Source organism: Vollenhovia emeryi, unplaced genomic scaffold, assembly GCF_000949405.1.
Source record: "Vollenhovia emeryi isolate VEMERY1.0 unplaced genomic scaffold, V.emery_V1.0 DF939241.1, whole genome shotgun sequence".
Lineage (NCBI taxonomy): Eukaryota > Metazoa > Arthropoda > Insecta > Hymenoptera > Formicidae > Vollenhovia > Vollenhovia emeryi.
The window spans coordinates 422,821-434,038 of record NW_011967125.1 but is presented as its reverse complement, the minus strand read 5'-3'; the positions used below and the strand labels follow the sequence as shown (position 1 = coordinate 434,038).

The following is an 11,218-nucleotide window of genomic DNA, read 5'->3' as shown; positions in this document are numbered from 1 at the left end:
GCGAAGAAGAAAATTATTACTTGTGATCCTTTCTTAAATTTTGTGCGTGGCGATATATTGCTATTAATATCTGAAAAAATTATTTGCGAGAATTCATTTGTGAGAATCTCGCTGAAATTGTTTTATCTTTCGAATCTTTAATGAAGTTGTTTCAAGCCAAATTATTGTGATTGTTATCTCATGCGCATGTTGGCGCATGTAATTTCTACGATAAATCACGTGAATGCGAATTATCTACATCTTTCAATTACAGTATACAAATTGTTTCACCATTTGCGAACACACGAATGCATTTAAGAATAAGAAGAAAATTATGTTTATGATAAATTATTTCTTTTCATTAATTATTCCAAATTGTTAGAGAAATTATTTTATTGAAATCGTTGGCAAAGTGTGTTTTAGATTTGGATTTAATTAGACAAAATAATATGGCTTGTATTATCGTAATTATAAGCTATCCATTGCTAGCTAAATTTGTATATACCTATAGTTAGATAGGGCTTACGTTACGAAGAAAATAATTAGAACATTGATAATTGCAATATTTGACACACTTTTCGTGACAACTATTTATTTGTATTTTTATTTAGATTTTTTTAAACAAATTTTTCTCTTTTGACTATTGTATTAGTATGTCTTTATACGATAACTTTTTACAAATAACATTGGAATATAGCTAATGGTCTTTTGACTTCTATATAAACGCATTGATTAACTAGTATATACGTTCATGGGTCGTAATTATCTTTTTGTTACGGTCTACACTTGTGCATATTTATACGAGGACACGTACATTATCTCAAAATTATTCTCTACTGCGTTTGCGACCTAGTTTGACGATAGGAAAATACCACGTATTTTACAAATATCTCACAAGTTTTCGAAATATTGCTTTCAGAGATTTTTCCATGTACGTTTGAGAATGTGAAGATTGTTGAAAATTGCATCCATAGGCAATCACTGCATTACGTAACAAGAGTAATTTTTTGTTTTATGTTTTGCGCCTTTTATTACTCAGCGCATACAGCCTTTTTTTCTTCAATAATCCCTTTTAATTTGATAATTATGGCTTCGCAATTATTGTGTAGCGATTCAGTATATGTAATTTATTCGATGAGTTATAAATATTATTAACTATTTAATTCTTATTAATTTAATTATTGAATATGATTTGAACCTATAAATATTTTTCAACATTATTAGCATGATCTTTTAACCCTTACAGAAATGTAATGAGTAATGACTGGGCCTGAAAGAAGCACCGAATAATTATTAGAGTTCAGCACTTGAATCATTAGAAATTACTGATGTACGTACAGTAATTTTCTAGTAATTATTTCGCTTACACTTCTGTAAGGAAATACTTATGTTATGTACGTTATTACGTATGTTGCTGTGTAAGTAACAATACTTTGATGCAATTTTCACATTCTCAAACGTATGTATAATGAACAAAATTATGAATCGTTATGATTGCGTTATGTAACGTCAATTGCATTTTATAACAATCTTCATATGAGCGAAGGAAACTGAAAATAAAATTATATAAATGCTGTGTGACGTGTTTTTTACGCACGCGTATTTCACGCATTATATAATATTGGATAATTGATTCTTAAGGCGTTAACAATTGTGGTGTTATATAATAATTATTTCTAAATTTGTAATAAAATTATATCTTGATTATCGGTGAAAAATACATTTACAGCATTATTTACACTTAACTGGATATTCGCATTCGCGATATTTTAAGAAATGCATCATAGCATAATTATACAAGGATTTTCTCAAATTATAAAAATATTCCATTTACTCGGCATTCCCAGGACATTCGTGAGATTTCTGCGAAATATGCGTCGATTCATTCAATTCTTTTGACGCATCTTTTTCCTCGCTGCTCGCGTAATTAATTCACGGCGGAATGTGCTGTGACGGAAAGTCCTACGGTCTCTCGTAAATCCCCCGCCGTATTCTCGTGCGTAATACAGTATACCTAATACTAAAAAAAAACTTAAATTCTCAGAGGTAAGCTTAGTATTAATCAAGAAATAGAATTATTATGTAATTTTAGAAATGTAAAAAAAGTGGAATGAACTTCTACAAATTTACATGCGTCATAACGTCCACGGTACGACGTCCGATATAATGGCTCAGACAGGAAGTACAATATGGTGGGGTGTACGCTCTTACACCTTAAAAGCCTTACGTGCAATGAGAAAAAGCCAGTAGTAAATTAATCCTTACAATCGGTAGTTCGACAGAACACCGGCACTTTTTTGTGGGTGCCATTGTTAATAAAACACCGAAGATTGTAATCTCTCTGAAGAATACGGACAGATCGTACATCAAAAACACGTATGTGTGTTAATTTCTACAGTTTCTAAAATATTTACAATTAGAATCACAATTAAATATGCACTTAATAGAATACCAAGCTAGAATTTAGATACACGATACTGTAGCTGTAGCCATAAAAATACTATTTCTCGTGCTAATAATTAAAGATAACATTAGAATAAAATATCTCCATTTTAATTTATTGTATAACGTACATAGATAAATATAAAAATTGTCAAATCTCGGATTCTTGAAAATGTCCTATTAATCAATATTTATAAATATTGATAAATCTAGCTGCCAGCCTAATTGCATTATACTTGCAGATTAGGTACCAACAATGGTCTCGTTTCACATTTTCGACAATTATCTATTAATTGCTGTTATCGGTTTAAACATCATTCTGAGCGGAGCTCAACGTTCTGAGCTTAAATTAGTTAATGTGGTAAGTGTCGATACTATTATTAATATAATTAAACACACGCGCGCGCACACGTACAAACTCCTTTGTCTCTTTTTCCGCTCTAATTTAATTTTTATATTGTTTTCTAGATTGTTATCTGCGATTGCTGCGTTTTAATAATTATTTTTATTCTTTTGTAGGTATTCAGACATGGCGATCGAACACCCGATAACAACGGTCGCGAGATGTTTCCGAAAGATCCATATATAAATTATTCCTTTTATCCGACAGGCCTCGGACAATTGACCGTAGTAAGTACGACACGTAATCGCCCAGAATGAATTTTTTCTATGAAAAAAAATTGACATTTATTAAAAAAATGTAATCCTGGTAAAACTTTTACGATGCCACACAGCTAATTATGTCTTCTTCTAATAAATTCTTTTCCTGTTTTTAAAATCGATTGGATCGACAGATTATTTGATAATTAATTGATCGAATTTATCTGATTATTTACAGGAGGGCAAGAAGCATGAATACAGACTGGGAAAATTTTTGCGCTCTAGATACAATGACTTCCTTGGAGGTTTGTACACGCCAAAATTAGTCGTGGCTCGTAGCTCGGATTTTGAAAGAACAAAAATGTCGCTGCAACTTGTCCTCGCCAGCTTATTCCCACCGAGAAATGTACAACGATGGAATCCAGTTTTAAACTGGCAACCGATCCCGGCATCGTACACACCACGTGTCGACGATAACATTATTTTAGCCGACGAGTGTCCGCAGTAAGTATAACAAGAAGCAAATAATACAATCGAATAAAACGAGAAATTAATCCAAATAGAACATCAATGTCTTATGTTATCTCTAATTATATTTAGGATATAACGAGCATATTATCTTAAAATTAATTTTTTTATATACATATCTAAAAATTAATATAAAAAAGATAACTTGATCTACGTTTAAACATTGTTTCCAGGTACCTCGAAGAATACAACCGAATATTAAATTCACCCGATGGGCAAGCAACAATCGGTCAATTCAAGGACTTGATGGGCAATTTGACGAAGCTAACTGGCAAGAAAATAGAAACACTAGAGGAGCTTTATTTTCTTTATCACACTTTCGTAGCTGAAACCTCCCTGGGATTACCACTTCCCGAATGGGTTTATGATTATTTTCCTTATGGACCACTGTTCGATGGAATTGTGGCTTCGTACAATATGAGTAATTTTACTCCTTTATTAAGAAGACTATATGCCGGTAAGTTACGTTTATCTTAACGGAAACAATTCTAACAAAATTTCGTTGTTCAATAATATATAAATCAATAGTTTTTAGGCATACATGTATTAATAATTACATGAAAATCAATTTATATCAATTGAATATACATATAACTCCACAAAAATTTTTTTAATCAAAATTATGCAAATCTTATAAATAATTTTAATGTAAAAAGAAGCAATTATATCTGATGTAGAATTTACAAATTAAATTTGCTATAAAACTTTGGTTCATTACAAATGTGACAGATTCTTCAACAATTAAATCACAGCTCCATGTAAAAGTTCCTTATTATAATATCATTACGACAAACCTTTGCTCTGTCGCAGGTCCAATGATCCGTGCCATGACGGACAATATGATTGCTGCACAAAATCCAACCGCTGCGCCGAACACGAAGGTTTATTTATACAGTGGTCACGAAACCAACATTGCCGGTATGTTGCACGCGTTTGGTGTGTATAAGCCGCATGTACCCGAGTATTCTAGCGCAGTTATTCTGGAATTGCAACAGATCGCACAAGAGTATTATGTAAAGGTAAGAATCTTAGCAAACTACATTTTATTGTGTGCTTTAGTTAATGGCGAAAAAATTAATGATTTTTAACGTATATTATATGAAATATTTTTTCAGCTCGTGTATTATCGAGGCATCCCGCCCACTATGAAAGATCTTAAAATCCCAGGTTGTGACGTATTGTGTCCCTTCGATAAATATTTGGATCTAATTGAAGATTTGATTCCGTCTGACGAGGAAATGTTTTGTGATAAGAGACAGACTCCGAGTTTCTCCGATACGGAATATCCTGCTGGCATGCAGTCGGCTTTGGAGAATATAATTAGGAAAGTGATGTCTTCGAGAAGCGGGGAGAACATTCAGCGATAATGCGCGTGCTCCCGCGTGCCTTGTTTACTGGCTAATAAATGTCTAGAAAATCGTGAATGTTGCACTGTGCCATGAATATTATAAGATTTTTCCATTTTTTCCGAAATCATTTTCTTTCAAGTTTATTTATTCATTTGTCATTAAATATACACGTAAAATGTTTACGTGACCCTGAGGCTCATTATTGATATGTATATGATTCAATAAGGCAGATGAAGCAAAACATCTCTCTTACTAAATTGTAAAAGTTTAATTTTTAAAGAATTAGGATTAAGCCTAAAATTTATGGATCTATTGTTCCTTTACATCGTTTACGTCAAGTATGTCTTTGTACATACATTTGTGTTCTTTTGTCTATTTTGTTCAGATGGTGGGAGTCACTTTAATATACATGTAAGTGACGTATTATGCTTTTTGCAAATTTGTGTACAGCATAACATATAAATATATGAAAAATACGAATAAAATACAATGAGAAATAACTAGATGGATAAAAAATATCACGTCTTAAGAGAAGTATCATAATTCATTACACAAAGCGAGTCCTTTTGTACTTCCTCTCCTATTATTTTATATATTTTTTTCCTCTAATTTTTAATTCGTCCCCGATTCCCGGAAAGAACATTCCATTAATGTATGCAAATTTTGTTTTTAAACTATATGTTTCGGTAGAATTATAATTATTGAAAATATAATTGGGCGAGCGTGGTGTAGATAAATGTACGCTGATCAGTAAACAAATAAACAAAAAGACCCCGAGTTCAAATCCAACCGAGAACACCGCTGGTTTTTCTTGGACGGATTTTAATCAAATACCACCTTCTCGGAGACAACCACCGAAAAGTGTTTAATATCTCTCAGTGTTGGAAGTAACTCATTGCTTATAACGAAGTTAAAGTTACAGTTACTTTTTTGGCAACTCTAATTAACTGTAACTGTAACGCGTTACTTTTCAGTACTTTTTGGTAACTTGTAATTATAACTAGTTGCGTTTTTAGCGAAAAAACTTTCTGACTGGGGATGTAAATGAGCTATCTCTTTATCATGAACGGAAGAGCATAATATTTTATGCAATAATTTTACACCTGTTTACACGAAACTCGTTTTTATCAGTTTATCGCTACGACGGCATTTATCATTCTCGAAGGGGAATTAACTATATAAGCCTAATGACATTACTTCAACAGATTATATTTATTGAACATTAGGTGCCAGCAACATGGTCTCGTTCCTCTACAATTATTTGTCAATTATTCTAGTCGTCGGCTTCAACGCTATTCTACTCGCAGACGCGAAACCTGAACTTAAATTAGTAAATGTGGTAAGTGCCATTCCTTGTCAATAATCGATTTCAGTATTTTATAAATGTTAAGTCTAATTGTTATGGACTTTTATTGTATTAGGTTTAAACGTTTCGTCCCACTAAGGCTGCGTTCAAAAACACCACCCGAGTACCCCAGAGTATCATTTTATCCTTGTTTAACATACGGTGAGCAACAAGGATAGAATAATACGCTGGGGTACTCGGGTGGTGTTTCTGAACGCAGTCTAAATATTAACATTGTATTTTCATACAGGTATTTAGGCATGGCGATCGGACACCTGATAATAACGGACACGAAATGTATCCGAATGATCCCTATTTAAATTATTCCTTCTACCCGGAAGGTTTAGGACAATTGACCAATGTAAGTACAGTGTAACGACGCTTTCTTCCGAATAATTCTCCGAAAAAAGCGACATCGTGAGAAGGATGAATTAAAATAAAATTAATTTCTATAAAACTGAATGGTTAAATTTTGAATTGTAAATTAATTTTAAAAATTCGTGATATTGTAGAGTTAGCACTTAAATATAGAGGTGATAGAAAGTTCTTACATACGTTCCAATCGTAATATGATCTAAGATTGATTAATATATTTTAATAATTAATGCAATTTTCTAGCAAGGGAAGATGCGCGAGTATCAATTAGGAATAGCTTTGGGTCACAGGTACAAAGAATTTCTGGGAAAACTGTACCTGCCAAAACTCGTTCAGGGTCACAGTTCGGATTATGATAGAACGAAAATGTCTCTGCAACTCGTTCTCGCCGCCTTGTTTCCGCCAATAAATGTTCGACAACGGTGGAATCCTGCGTTAAATTGGCAACCAATTCCAACGACATATATACCACGTATTGACGATAATTTCTTCTCAGGTGATGAGTGCCCACAGTAAGCATGATTAATATTAGCAAAAAATAAATAAAACGACGAACAATAAACTGTTTAAAGAATTCGTGTAAGTTCTTTGATATAGAGCTCGGCAAATAGAGAACATAAAAAATATTTAAACAAATGACAGAAAACCAACTAACTTTAATTAAAGTAAGATTGTAATATATCGTAAATGATAAAGATGATTGCAAAATATACATATCTTAAAACTTGAAAATTTCACGAATAAAGAGATTTAAATTTGAGATTATTTTCAGGTATCTCAACGAGTATGATCGAGTGTTAGAATTACCCGAAACGAAAACGAAAATGTCACAATTCAAAGACATGATGAATAAATTGACAACGTTAACCGGCAAGAAGATCGAGAAGCCTCTGGATTTATATTATTTGTATCACACTTTCGTAGCAGAATCATCTATGAAACTGACTCTTCCTAAATGGGCGCATGAATATTTTCCGGACGGTCCACTATTCGATGCAACCGTGGCTGCATACAATATTTCAAATTCTACTCCTTTATTAAAGAGGTTGCATTCTGGTAAGAACTGTTCAACGGTTTTGTATAATTTAACGGTTATAACGTCTAAGATTTCTTAGATGTTAGACTCGTACTTATTTTTTATAGGTCCAATAATCAGCACGATGTTGATGAATATGCTAGCCGTGCAGAATCTGCATTTATCAAGCACAAAATTGTATTTATATGGCGGTCATGAAACTAACATCGCGGGATTATTGCACTCGTTTAATGTGTACGAGGCTCATGTACCTGAATACTCTAGCGCAGTTATTCTAGAATTGTTACAAGAAAACACGCAGTATTATGTAAAGGTAAGTTTAATATCAAATAGTTTATAAAATATCTTTGTAGATGATAACATAACTAAAAATAATTCTTTATTAAAAAGTAAGCGAATGTAAAATAAAAAATATGCTTATACCGTAAATATATTATTAATTTTCTAATGTTTAGAATCATTTTTTTTAAAACATTATAAGCATATGAAACAATTTGAATTATTTATTGATAAAAATACCTCACAAATTCAATTATTTATCCTGCGTAATAACTTTACAGCTTTTGCATTATCGAGGGATTCCACCGAGGATCGTCGAACTTACAATCCCAGGTTGCGAAACCCTTTGTCCTTTCAAGAAGTTCGTGGATCTAACTCGAGAATTGATTCCATCTTATGAAGAAATGGTTTGCGATAAGACACAGACCGCAGATTACGCAGATACAAAGAAACCTGCCGTCTGCATCATTGTTGGTTATCCCGGGCAATTTAATGGGAAAAATAGTACGACGTGCATTTTGTTGTAGATCAGACGACTTAAGGTTGAATTCTGATTGGCTCTCGTAAGCAATCCAGTAGGAAAAATAGTATCTAATTGTAACTAACTGTAACTTCGGTACAAGTAATGAGTTATTTTCCCAACGCTGGTCAGAACAACATAATTGTGCTATTCTAATTGTTATAAACACTGGTAAATATATAAAACAAAACATAATGATATAAATATACAGTACGGAAGCTTCCCAAATAGCACAAGATACTCCTATGGACATTTTCAGAATATTCTTCAAGAATATTTGAAATATTCTATAGGTCATTTTCTTAGACATTAACTTATATTCGAAAGAACGTTCGATTAATTGGCACTACTATATATCGTTTTCGAATGTGAATAATCTATCAAGTATAGCATGTCGGTTAAATTATATATAGTATGATCACAGGTTTCACTGCCTTTTGCATAAGATAAATGTAATACACAATAAACAACGTGCAATACATAAACTGGATGAATATTCTAAACATGTTCTTTTTCTTATGAATATACGATTTCTAATTGTAATAATCTGTGTATATTTGTCTGGCCCGATTGACTGCACGTTGCAATTGACCACATGTGGTAATATTGAAGAAGACTAGAGGTCTGTTTTAAATCTTCGCCTTACTAAATGAATGAGTCTACTATATATTAAAATTGAGTATCGGGACTGTGGTCAATTGCAACGTGGTCAATATCAACGTGGCCAAACGGGTACCACTCATTTTGTGCATAAAAGCTAATAAAAAAACTTACAAACGTATAAACTACATATATTTGACTGTGTAGTTAAAACAGATAACCGAGGGATCCTCTTAAGCACTATTGAGTATGATTAAAACTTGGATGGGTGACCGCGACTTTACGGTTCTTCACACACGGCCATGAAAATGTTAGCTCCTATGATCTTTCAAATCTGGAATTCGTATATGAATTTTTTTCTATATTATTAAGATGAATATACACAAAGTATTATTGCATATACATATATTATATTGCTATGTTGTTGTAATATTACATTATAATATTTCTGCAGGCGGACATTTTACCATTGCAGCAATATTTTGCATCATTTAGGTAATGTTACAATCTTGCCGCAAAATGTTGCTACAATATTGCTGAAATTTTGCTTTGCTATGGGTATTTTAATATTTTTATACAACGTGCACACACACACACACATACATATACATATGTGCTACATAAAATTGACGCAACTAAATTTATAAATCAAAATCTGGCGGTGCAAACTTGAGGCAAGTAATATATTTCATTCTGCTCAATATTGTTTATACAAATGATTTAATGTATATTGGTTTAAGTCACGACGGATTTTCCTAGCACCCGGAAGTTACTTTACCTGTTTTTGTATTAAAAAAATAATCGATTTTATTTTCCGTATTAAAATAAAATATTTAAAGGTTTTTTATTTTTATATTTCTTTCAATGCAACTTCGTGCATTTATTTTATGTTTGATGCAAATGAGCTATCTCTTTATCATGAACGAAAGAGTATAATATTTTATGCAATAATTTTACACCTGTTTACACGAAACTCGTTTTTATTATAGTTTATCGCTGCGACGGCATTTATCATTCTCGAAGGAGAAGTAACTATATAAGCCTAATATGGCATTACTCCAATAGATTAGGTGCCAGCAACATGGTCTCGTTCCTCTACAATTATTTGTCAATTAGTCTAGTCATCGGCTTAAACGTATTCTACTCGCAGACGCGAAACCTGAACTTAAGTTAGTAAATGTGGTAAGTGCCATTCCTTGTCAATAATCGATTTCAGTATTTTATAAATGTTAAATCTAATTATTTTGAAATTTTATTGTAATAGATTTAAACGTTTCGTCCCACTAATTACACTGGTCAACAACAAAAATGCTTCGACGACGGGATCAGTCAATCTTTACTAATTTGGGTGCGCTGAATCCGAATATGTTCGTGAAAATTGTTCATTGGCTCTACTTTCAAAGATATAAGCAGTTAAAACCTCCGAAAAACGCTATTTTGGCTGTTTTTGGTCGAGTGTAACTTTTCAACGGAACATGATAAATGATTCGCAAACGTTTCAAAAGATATCTTCTACTTTATCAAGAATGGATTCAATATTTTGACATTTCTGCTCAGGACTTTTTACTTCAATTTTTGTGATCGGACGCGCTACGCTGCTATTATAGATACCGCAATGTGGCGCCTACCCAGATAACATGCATGTCTAAAAGACATCTTTAAGACGTCTTTAACACGTCTTTTAGACATCTTTTAGACATACACGTCTAAAAGATATCTTAAAGACGTGTTAAAGACGTCTTAAAGATGTTTTTTTAGACATGCATGTTATCTGGGTAGCAGCGTAACGCGCCCACTCACAAAAATTGAAGTAAAAAGTCCTGAGCAGAAATGTCAAAATATTGAATCCATTCTTGATAAAGTAGAAGATATAAGCTTTCTTTTGAGATGTTTGCGAATCATTTATCATGTTCCGTTGAAAAGTTACACTCGACCGAAAACAGCCAAAATAGCGTTTTTTGGAGGTTTTAACTGCATATATCTTTGAAAGTAGAGCCATAGAGCCAATGAACAATTTTCGCGAACATATTCGGATTCAGCGCGCCCAAATTAGTAAAGATTGACTGATTTCGTTTCCGAAGCAGAAAATGAGTCCAAATTTGTTGACTAGTGTTATTAACATTCTATTTTCATACAGGTATTTAGGCATGGCGATCGGACACCTG

The 11,218-nt window shown here is 32.7% G+C and overlaps 2 protein-coding genes across 4 annotated transcripts in view; both read left to right on the top strand.

Annotated features, from left to right (window-relative positions):
- Positions 1–2,099: 2,099 nt before the first annotated feature.
- LOC105560148 (venom acid phosphatase Acph-1-like) lies at positions 2,100–5,398 on the top strand. Of its 2 annotated transcripts, none has more exons than XM_012009001.1 (7): positions 2,100–2,355; positions 2,664–2,782; positions 2,941–3,051; positions 3,260–3,525; positions 3,723–4,006; positions 4,360–4,568; positions 4,665–5,398. In XM_012009001.1, exons 2-7 carry the CDS (start codon positions 2,678–2,680, stop codon positions 4,914–4,916), a joined length of 1,227 nt encoding a protein of 408 aa, XP_011864391.1. In that variant the 5' UTR covers positions 2,100–2,355; positions 2,664–2,677; the 3' UTR covers positions 4,917–5,398. The 2 variants fall into 2 exon arrangements, with proteins under 2 accessions (XP_011864391.1, XP_011864392.1); XM_012009002.1 differs by having other exon boundaries at positions 2,113–2,355; positions 2,669–2,782.
- Positions 5,399–6,032: 634 nt separating this feature from the next.
- LOC105560149 (venom acid phosphatase Acph-1-like) overlaps positions 6,033–11,218 on the top strand; it is an 8,338-nt gene continuing 3,152 nt past the window's right edge. The window contains exons 1-5 of one of the 2 annotated variants that reach the window (XM_012009003.1): positions 6,054–6,237; positions 6,494–6,604; positions 6,862–7,130; positions 7,391–7,674; positions 7,762–7,967. In XM_012009003.1, the coding sequence (XP_011864393.1) occupies positions 6,136–6,237; positions 6,494–6,604; positions 6,862–7,130; positions 7,391–7,674; positions 7,762–7,967 (972 nt within the window). In that variant the 5' untranslated portion in view covers positions 6,054–6,135. Of the gene's footprint in view, positions 6,238–6,493; positions 6,605–6,861; positions 7,131–7,390; positions 7,675–7,761; positions 7,968–11,218 lie in introns of both variants that reach the window. The other variant, XM_012009004.1, reaches the window with a different exon arrangement.

Coding starts and splice junctions, on each gene's coding strand:
- LOC105560148 (XM_012009001.1), top strand. CDS start 2,678: ATGGTCTCGTTTCACATTTTCGACAATTATCTATTAATTGCTGTTATC. Junction 2,783..2,940: donor AGCTTAAATTAGTTAATGTG/GTAAGTGTCGAT, acceptor ATTCTTTTGTAG/GTATTCAGACATGGCGATCG. Junction 3,526..3,722: donor TTAGCCGACGAGTGTCCGCA/GTAAGTATAACA, acceptor CATTGTTTCCAG/GTACCTCGAAGAATACAACC.